The following is a 10,629-nucleotide window of genomic DNA, read 5'->3' as shown; positions in this document are numbered from 1 at the left end:
TCGATGATGATGGTGTGGGTGGCCATGGAACACAAGTTATCGTTTGGCTGTGCTATCACTAAGTGAAGGTAGGCAACTGCAAACTGGGAATACCTAAAGCTGAAGTGTAAGTACAGCTTATCTTGGAACGGCAGATTTTTCTAATGAAAGAGTAGTTCTACTTAGTGTGCAACGTGTAGGGAAATTGTTGCCACCTCTTTAATAAATGGTTCCAAGTGAACTGACAGAGTTCCCAGAGCTTTAGAAAAACTCATTATGCAAATGAAGATACTGATGGCAGACAGTAACATTTCACAGGATGCTATTTCTTATTATATCAGTAAGCACCAAGTTAAGTGCCAAGACAGCCCCATTGTCCCATGATTTATCATGTAAAATTTAGAACTTGAATGCACAACGAAAGACCACGAAGTTTGCATTTAATTCACAAGAAGACAGTTTCAAAAATGGCTCTTAAAACACCTTTACACTTCACATGGGCTTTCCCTGCCTCCTCCAAGAGGACTGCTTTAGGACGGACTAGACCCAGACAGGAGAAAGATCTTTCAGAAGGAGGACTCGCACGTCCCCCGGGAATCCTCTGCAACCCGCCGGTTTTGGCTGACCACCGCGGCCCCCTCGAGAGCGTGGTGCCCCATCCCACCACCCAGGTAAGCTGCAGGGGAGGGGGGTGGAGGAGGAAAGTACCCCTGCGTCCTCCAGCCCCTGCTCAGCACCTCGCCCCCCCGGATCTTTAAGATGTGCCACCCCTCGCTGAGCCTGACCTTGGAGCCACTGACGGCCCCGCGGAGCCGCTTGTGCTACCGGCTGCTCTGGCCCGCGCTGAGGTATCATGAGAAACGCCATGGGGACACCACGGCGGCCGGAGACCCGGGGCTGCTGCCCCCCCGCCTCCCTGCGTACCCACTGAGGACGGGCGGCAGGGCAGCGCGGATCTGGCTCCACTCGCCCGGTGCCACGGAGGGGGTCACCCCTCTCGCGGCAAAGCATCGGGCAGATAACGGGCTGAGCCGCCTTTGCAGCTGTTTTGGCAGAAATCAGCCAGAAGAAGGGTGAGGAAATGGCCCAAAAAAGCAAGGCAGCAGAGGAGAGGACCCCAGACCTTCTGATGTAGAACAGAATTACAGAATAGCCATGCCTCAAAGACTATCCAGTAACATGCTCCTTGTGAAAGTCCCAGGCTGTAGAAACAATCCCACCACGGAACAGTCACCATTTTCCTTCAAGAACTTCTTCCTCAAAGCTGATAGTGTCAAACCTCGTCATCTGTATTCTGGTTTCACAGTGAGACTCAACCTCATTTCAAGCAATCAGATTTGAATACTGATGGCTTTAAAACAGATTATCATTTATTTCTGGCTTTCTCTGTTTTCAGGAACACCATTGACAGCCACTGCAGTTGTCAGTGCGGGCTCATGCCACGCTCTGCCTCTTGTTCCTCTTACGCTCAAGTACAACTGAAAGGTTGCTTTCTCTAGCACATGGATACACCTCTCAGAGTGGATGCGGATGTTCTTAATACGGTACTTTCATCAGTAATCAGTTGGAAGAACTCAATTTTAGAAACAGAATTTGTGTGCAAAGCGTGCAACAAGAAATACAGTTTACATTTGGTCATAGTGTCCTATCTTAGTTATGCTACCATGACTCACACTGATTAGTATACTTACACACACACACACACACGCACACACACACACATACACACACATAGATATTTATTTATATACACGCTCACACAATAAGAAAATGTCTAAGTCTGACAATATTTCCTCCTCTTTTAGTGAAGACGGGAGTTTGGCATCTCAGGCTCTGAATCTGCTTAAACCTGGGATACAGGAATGCGACACACTTCAAGTATACATTGACTGCACAGTGATAACATCGCACATTGAGTCTGACACATGCTGTCTTCAGTGGTCCAGCACCAGCACGTGGCTTCAAACCAGTTGCCTGTTAAAGGAGCCAATATCCAGGACCTTCGCTTTTCAGTGTTCGTGTTCACGCAACGCCCAAGAGCAGGGCGATAGTCTGTAAAACCATAAACGTCCTTCTGTATAAATGCAGTGGTATTTAAAAGTCTGAACCAATGCATTCCTCTCTTACTTTCCTCCTCTATTCCTTTGTTGCTGTTACGCTCGTATGCATGTGAAAGTATAAAGGTAGTGGGGAAATAATTTTAGTAGAACACAAAGCCTCTCCTCTAAGTCCACAGAAGACCACTAAAAGTGTAAAATTTCCAAAATAGCTCATAGGAATTCTTCAAATACAGTAAGTGTTTTCAATGGGGTTTACATATCACATTTCACATTACTTCCACGGAAGTCTACCTTATCACTTTGTTTAATCAGACAAATATCAATAACACAGAATAAAACAGCATACAATTCACAGGACACGACACGTTTTACAAAACCTCTAAAACTCAGCACTGCCGCTTTTGGAAAAAATCAAAAACTCTTATTACTTACAGACGTGAAATACACTTCACATTGAAATGAACAGCATGATTACAAGGCTTTTTTTCTTATTTCGTGGTATTGGTTTAGGATGCATTAGTTTTCAATTAGGTTTCACAATTTTTCTTCACAACCCCAAAAGGAACCGTTGCTAACCTGGTATTTTCTCTGTGCTCTTTCAGGAAACTTACTATTATTCAGTAAACACTTTTTGAGAAAAAAACTTTTGAAAATTTGAATCCCTAATTGTAAAACCTGAAGAACTGGCTGATGGTAATGCTCTTAACACAATCATTGCTCAGCTTACAATGACAAACCAAAAAAAATATTACAGGAGGGTACAAACACGTTAAGCCACGGGTTTGGTTTTCTCTGTTGTTATTTTTTTTTTTTTTTTTAAACTAACTCCTTTTCTCGCAATGCTGAGAAGTCTGTGACTTACAACGCTTCGGCAGTTGTGTCCGTGGAGACAGACATGGTAACTTTGGCAATCTTAACTGTGCTCTTAATGCAGCTCTCGGCAGCCCTGTGCACATTCCCCGCGTTGTTGGCGTGTTTGTGCTGGCAGTCAGACTCCATGCTGTTGTCGAGGGGCTGCGCAGTTCCTTCGCAGGTGGGGAACATGCTGCGGAAGGCGTGTCGCAAGTCCTTGCTCCTCAGAGCGTAGATGATGGGATTCACTGTCGAATTCAGCAAACAGAGCATGCTACAGAAGGCAAAGACAGTCTTGATGAGCTTGTTCATTTTCCCAAAGACATCGTACACCATGATGGCGAGGAGAGGGCCCCAGCATATGATTAAAACGACTAGGATAAGGACCAAGGTTTTGGCTAACCTGATGTCCATTCGAGTTTGATCGGGCCTAGTGATCTGTACCTTACCATCCTCCGTAGACTGGATGATTATGCTTTTCTGTGTGCCCCGCTGAATCATGCGAACAGCGTGGCTGTGAGCCTTCCACAGTATGTACATGTAGGCATAGACAATGAACAGCAAGAGGATGCTGGTGACCCCGATCCAGAACATCAGGTATGTCTCATCGATGAGAGGGAATATGTCCGAACAAACAGAATTGAGCTTTTTGCAGTTCCAGCCGAGCAGAGGAAGAACAGCTATTACAATAGCGATGGTCCACATCACACAAAACGCTACGACAGCCTTTGGTCGGGTAACAATCCTTTTGTAAGCTAGTGGCCTGTGTATAGATATGTACCGGTCTATTGCCGTGAGGAAAAGGCTACCTACGGAGGCGGTGAAGGAGGCTGTAACTCCACCCAGTTTGAACAAGAAGACGTTGGGGCTGTCCTTCCGGTGGAAAACATGGAAATCCACAAAACTGTAGACAAAAATCACGCTGCCCAGGAGGTCGGCCACAGCCAGGCTGCCAATGAAATGGTAGGAGGGTCTACACCGGAGGCTTCGGGAGTGGAGGATGACGCACAGGACGAGGAGGTTCTCCAGGACCGTGAAGGTGCCCAGGGTGAGTGACAGCACGGCAATGGCCAGCTGCTGGCTGGGGTTCAGGATCATAAAGCACTCCATATCCATGAAGTTCTCCCCACACTGTATGTTCTCCTCATTATCCTTAAGCGTGGACAGGGACTTGTTGTAAAACTCTGTGATGTTGACCTGATCGGAGGGAATAATGCTCAACAGGGGATCATCTCCCGCAGTCATTTTTTCTTGGAAAGGATCACCCCTGAAGGAAGAGAGGGGGAACTTCTGGGGGTAGTATCCCAGCTTGGATGCCATGTCGCCTTTCATGTCTTCGTACTGGATATCGTTGGAGCCCACGTAAAGGAGATCTGTCGTGATTGTTCGGAAAGTTGTATCTGCGAGGCCATCTAGGATTGACTTCATAACCCCAGTCTTGTTGGTTTCAGAAGGACTTGGGGGAGGGAAAAATGCATTGGAGGAAATCCTAGAAGGGGAAAAGATCAGACTTCATTAAGATAAACAGGGAGACAAACTCCACAAACAACTTAGTTTGACTGTGTCAAACAAAATCAACCTTTTGCTTGTATTCAGTGCAGGCCTAGCCTTTGCCACCTGTGGGAATCCGGGTGAGTCGAGCACTTAGAAAGAAATCACCTGGATTTCACTAAAACTGAGTTACACTAAGAAGCGACGTGAAAAACAGAGGCACAGGGAACTGAGTATTCCACAGGAAAGTAATTTTCATTTCTCATCAAAACCTTCTGAGCCACTCCACCAGAAAGGTATTTTTCTCTAGATCTGAACTTGGCTTCTGATTGCAAAGTACCTTGCTGACCAATATTCCTTTGGCTTGCTTCATTTAGATAATACCAAGGTGCCACTGCAAGAGCAGCATTAAACTGAATCATCACCTTCATTGCTTTTCTTTCAAAAGGCACCGAGGGTTTTGAAAACCTGACAACAGAGAGGGAACAGGGAAAGAGCCATGCACTCTTAAGTTTCACAGTTCACCCCGTATGCCTGTATATTCAGATTAGCCTGTTACAGCAATCTGAGGTCTACTAACATCCTGCATTTGTTATTGCAAATTTATTAGCAAGGTACTTCATCCACAAAAAAAGGGATCTAGATATAGCTTCATTACTCTAGTCCTTCCTTCTGCTAAGCAAACCAAGGTAAATGGGATGTTTGGGCTATATGGGGGAGGCGGGTTGTTACCCAGCCTTGTCCGCAGTTTCAGGAAAGGTGACCAGCACTGCTAAGTCAGCGAGTGCACCAGTGATCCGTTCTGCATAGATCAGAAGCCTCAATCAGGGCAGTTCACGCTTGCCTAGAAAAACATGGTGCCAAGTTTGGGTCAGAGTGCAGCTCTGGCCAAAACTCCAGGCAAAAGGGACCAGGAGCCACTGCTCCTGTGAGAAGCATGGAAATGTAACTCGTCCCACTGGGGACACCCTCAAAAATATTCTGTCCCCTCAGAAAGGGGGAGCCCAGCAGAAGGTCCTTGGGTACCCAGTGGTCTCTGAGTCCCATCATGCCCAGCCTTTGCTCATGGATGGTGATTAACTGCAGGCTGCAATTCCCGGTCAGGGTACCCTTGAGAGAGCACCCTCATCAGCATCTGAGCATCTTACATGCATCAACATGTAAGACAGGTCTTACAGCTCTTCTCATGCTGTGCTCTTTTATATAACTTTGCCCATGTAACATGTCTTGAATATGCTCTGAACATCTGCTTTAGGGCCCCCTTCCACTGCCAGAGTGGCTGAGAGTGGTCTGAATGTAAAGAAGACCCAGAATCACTGCTTTGGTGTGCTACAGCTATTCTGCATCTGCTATGGGACACCTTGAAGATTACATCAGCAACAGGAGCAAAACCAAGCTTCTTCATGCTTTGAGAATGGAGGAAATTGTTTGTGACACTCAGGAAATCCCAGATGCCACATATAGGCTTGTACTGACTTAACCTGTTCACTTTACACAACTCACAATAAATGGCCAGAAAGGCCACGAAGGATTATCTGCCAAAACCCAGAGTACTGATCACCCCAACTCCTAAAGAGGAAACTTGCACAGTAAGTACCACAGCTGTTTTCCCATAAAAACTGAAAGAAAGAAGAAAAGGGTTCCTCTCTAGAACAATACCAACACTTAAAAACAGAAGAAATCATGCGCATTTCCAAAACAAGCAGAGATCATTTGGCTGATGAGATATTTATACTGCACTTACACATAGCATCTGAACACTCATGACTTTTTCCACAGTTCTTTAAAGTTTTGCATTTGATTCAGCAGGTCTGGACACTGAGTATTAAAGGGAATATATGAACCTAGACATCCAGAAGACACTGCAACTCCAGTGCTGCAAACAAGGATGAGTACAAACAAGCCTTACCGGGATAGTCTAACACACAATACACACTGGCTGTGTCAGCTTTTGCAGACATCGTTTGCTCAGCAAATAACAACATAATTATTAGCGAGACAGACAGTATTAAGGAATTTAATTTTGAGGGTGTGAGCAGTCAGGGAAGGAAATGTGACTGAAGCACACATTAAAAATGAACAGCAATAATCCAATACATAAGGTGCTTTTCTTCCAGAAGGTGCTTTACAGCTGTTCCTAGGACAATTTACAGATGTTACATGTTGCAAAGATGACCCTGCTGACAGCTGACAAATCTGCTTTGGGTGAAGTCTGGCAACTTTAAACTTGGCATTGTAACACTAATTTAAAACCAGAAGTGACGAATGTGTTATTCATTTGAAAACTACCCAAAAAATATTAAATCAAGTAGTTCTAAAAACACGTAAAGATGGCTGTGGTATTCTCTGTTATTCCAGCTTATTTCTGACAGAAGAAAGACAATCATTTCAATGATTAAAGCCACAGCCCCATGTCAAGATGATGTTCGAGTAAAGCTTCAAAAATTGTATGCAACTGAGCACTTCTGCTAGACAGACAAACAAATTGTTAGGAGGTAGCTGGTTCCTGCCGGAGTCATGTAAGTATAGACTTCCTCAGAATAAGGTGCAAGCCGCCGTGCAACCCCTACCTTTGTTTGAAATACAAATGAAAGAACACAAATTCCTGTGTGCTCTTTTGAAGGTGGCAGTGAGTTATGTGACAATATCACTATGCATGCATATGCTATGCTAACAACACTGTTAATGGGATCAGGAGACGCAAGTCCTACTCTGAATTTCAATGATTTTTTTCCCTCTGTATTTTTACATTGAGATTATTACAGTAATTTCCACCTGATTTTCTCTGCAAAGAGAGTTTTGTTTGAGAGTACTTGGGAGTTCATTAGTGGTGTAGTTTAGGCTTTGGGGGATGCAGCTGACATTAATTTTGTTTTTGTTTGCTGCTGGGAATATCATAATTGGAAATTTCTAGCAGTATGCGTGCATGCACCTATTCAAGTAGCAGTTGATTTTTATTAAAGTTGCAATAAAACAGCCATTCGTCCATTCTGGAATTGCACTTTACTGAAATTTTGTTTATTTTAATTTAGATACTGGCTTGTCCCGGTATAAGCTACAATACTGAAAGGCACTGAAGCGATCAGCGAGGTTTTCCACAGCTGTCTAGTGAAAACAAGACCGGGCTTTTGGCACTGCAGTTGTCAGGAGAGTCCAGGTCACAGTCTGAGGTGTTGCACGATTTGACACAGACTGAAAAGCCAATGGCAGAACCAGCGGTCTAGTTCCTAGTCTTTTCGTTTGGTCAGGTGCACGTGCCAGTGCCGTACAAATTTTGGCTCTGAGCTCTTCTGTCCGAACCTGGAGTGACGAGCAGGCAACAGGACAGCCCACGCCACGTGGCCACACTGCTCTTTGCAGTTGGCTTCAAACCAACCCGACCCGATCCTGCTCAAGACCCATGACCATCTCTACATGAAATACCCTGGGAGCCTCTGTGGCTTCTCACAGCCTCCCTCGAGGACAAGGGTCCCCTGCACAGCTCTGTCCTCTCTGGACGGGCTGGGGAGATGGCCGTGTGCTGCAGCCAGGTCCCCTACGCCAAGGGCGGCAGCGAGGGAGTCAGCGGGCCTTTGAGTCCGCTCTTCCAACACAGCCTTGGAGTCTCCAAAGCTCTCCGCTTCATCCCTTCCTTAAATGAGCTCTACCACCTCACTCACTTTAAAACAGCTTTAAAAAGAACTGAAGCATTGATTAAAGATGAGGAAGAGCCCGCGCTGATGCCGGCACTCAAAATTTTCGATATATTTCCATGACTGCATGCAGCAATTCGCAGCAAGTAATGAATTATGATTACGGGTAAGGATTAAACAACGGATACAACATTTCAAGCATCTTTTATCTTGAAGACCAAAACCAGAAAACCCGTAGCTGAACACCATTTTAGACTTTTCTCCCATCAGCGGGCAGCTGTTGATGGGCACTGCCGGACCAGCTGTGCAAAGGGACTGCCACTAGATGGAGTGGCTTTTACAAACACACGGCTAAGCTGTCTGCAGAGACCTGCATTTAACCTCCTCCAGCCCTTTCTTCCAGCCTGCTTTACCGGGGTTCAAACACAGGAGGTGTTAAACATCGGTTGAAGACACAACTTTGTAAGGCTCTGCCCTCAAAGCAAAAGAACCAGTGAAGAGGTGAGGGGGCAAGTCTTAGCACTGCCCTCTGCTGTGTGGTTACATACAGCCTTAAAAAAGCTTGGATGCTATCTGAATATGAAGACCCCTTAGGTAAAATCTAAAATATGTGATACGTAAAAGGCTGCTAACTCGGCTCGGACAACACGGGGAATTATACCTCCCCTGGACTTCTCGTTGGTCCACAGGACCAGTTCACTCGAGGAACACAAGAATGCAACTTCATTAAAATGCTATTACCTACCTTCTCCTGTTGTTCTGGGGGAGAGGGAGGGCTGGAAAGTTTTTATTGTTGTCTAAAGAAAGGGAAGAATTTATTATCATATTCCAACCAGGATGATTGATAGAGCAATTTTAATAGCCTGAATAGAAATAGTGAATATTTGCGTTCTTCCTTGGAAAGTAATTATGAGCAATACAATGATGCTACCGATAACTGCAAAAATGTTGACGTGGCAAGAAAAGGAATCAAAACAACAAAGGGAAATCTGCAATCAAACCCTTCTAGCTTCTATTTTAGAAAATATTTTGATCTCTATGTCTATACATTTCTTCTACGATACCCACAGCTAATTAAGAACAGGCTAAAGGACAAGTAGGTATAATTGAAACATAGTTTTTGAATGCATAAAAATATGTAAATGCATTCTCTTTGCTTACACGTTATAAGGCTTGTAAGTCCTTCAGAGAAGAGCTTTATCTTCTAAGTTCGCATAGTGCCCAGTACACTGGGACTCCTACCAAACTGGCTCTGCAAAGTACTACCACAGGAGAAACAGCAGTAATTTATACTCCTGCGTAGTCAGCTGAGAGAAATGAGATCTACCATAGTAACTGTTGGCCTCCAGGAATTAGAACTGTCCTATAAAATGAAAATTTATATGGCTAATAATTACCTTATCCCATATGGCAATGAATGATACTGCTTCGAGGACAGAACAAGGTTTCTAAGCCTTGGAGAAAGAAATGTGCAGTCTGAGAAATGGCACTCAAAGGCTCGGGAACACCGAGCAAGGAAAAAACACATGTTGAAAAGAATGTGAAAGCAATGTTACCCCTATCCTATTTACTGTTTTACTACTCCATCTCCAACACTGTGCTACTCCTAGGCTATAAACAGCAAATACGCTGTCACTCCTAATTCAGGAAAACTTGCATTCACTTCCGTGGGAATTTTCTCTGCATGAGGGATCGGGAAGGACCACAGACACTAGGAGAGGAGCAAATGAGGGCTGCTGTCTTCCAGTTACAGCAAGGCACTACTGGCTATGGGGTAAACTAGGGCATGCAAGTACTGAACCAAATTTTGTTCTTATGTAACGTGATGATATCTTTGGCAAGTTGAACCTTAATTAGCAAGCAACAACAGCTACATGGTTATGTTAGTTAACGTACCATTTGCACGCTAGCAGGATAGGGGCTGAATTGTTCTAATTTGGGGGCAAACTGCCCCTATGTGACACCCGCCAGCATCCAGCAGCTGACAATCTGAACGGCAAAAACAAAACAAGGGGGAAAACAGAGCATTAATCAGTGACCGACAATGTTTTTAAAAGAAATAACATTATTTCCTCCCTCCAAAGTTTTGTTGGCGAGATGTGTGTACCAGTTTTACCACAGGTGACGTGCAGGCACAGAGAAAAAAGGCTGTGCCTTACCTCCCAAACAGCCGGGGCATATGCATCTGTCTAAGATCAGAGAGGTTCAAAAGCGAGGTTGAAGTCCTGGTTTGGTGCGGGTGAAGGACCCGAACTTTGCCCTCCTGCAAGCCAGGTGAGCGTGCTGGCAGCCTCTCTGTTCTGCCGCCCATCTCTAAACCGCTCCAGTTGTTCCACGTGGGATCATGAGTTAAACATCCAGAAATAAAGGCACTAACTGATATTCCAGCAGGCAGGGTGCACGCGTTGTGACTGAGAGGCTTAGATTGAAGCCCCTTCTCTGAATTAAGCAAACCAAGGATGTGTCTCCCACATCCCAGCCAGCTGCAGGGGGAAGAGCAGGGACAGCTGCCCCACCTGCCTGTGAAAAACCCCCAAAGCTCCTGAGTTCACTTGAAACCCCCCAGCTTGTGAAATACACTGCCGACGCCCCCCCCCCCCCCCCCGCTCGCTTAG

General features: G+C 45.2%; 1 protein-coding gene across 2 annotated transcripts; it reads right to left on the bottom strand.

Annotated features, from left to right (window-relative positions):
- Positions 1-1,701: 1,701 nt before the first annotated feature.
- CNR1 (cannabinoid receptor 1 (brain)) lies at positions 1,702-9,999 on the bottom strand. Of its 2 annotated transcripts, none has more exons than XM_010565704.1 (2): positions 9,911-9,999; positions 1,702-4,380 (listed from the first exon to the last, which is right to left on the bottom strand). In XM_010565704.1, the coding sequence occupies exon 2, from the start codon at positions 4,317-4,319 to the stop codon at positions 2,898-2,900; it is 1,422 nt and encodes a 473-aa protein (XP_010564006.1). In that variant the 5' UTR covers positions 4,320-4,380; positions 9,911-9,999; the 3' UTR covers positions 1,702-2,897. The 2 variants fall into 2 exon arrangements, with proteins under 2 accessions (XP_010564006.1, XP_010564005.1); XM_010565703.1 differs by lacking the exon at positions 9,911-9,999 and having other exon boundaries at positions 2,673-4,178; positions 4,254-4,319.
- Between the last annotated feature and the right edge of the window lie 630 nt (positions 10,000-10,629).

This window comes from Haliaeetus leucocephalus, unplaced genomic scaffold (assembly GCF_000737465.1).
Source record: "Haliaeetus leucocephalus isolate CR32 unplaced genomic scaffold, Haliaeetus_leucocephalus-4.0 Scaffold195, whole genome shotgun sequence".
Lineage (NCBI taxonomy): Eukaryota > Metazoa > Chordata > Aves > Accipitriformes > Accipitridae > Haliaeetus > Haliaeetus leucocephalus.
The sequence above is the reverse complement of the archived record's forward strand: the minus strand, read 5'-3'. Positions and strand labels throughout refer to the sequence as shown.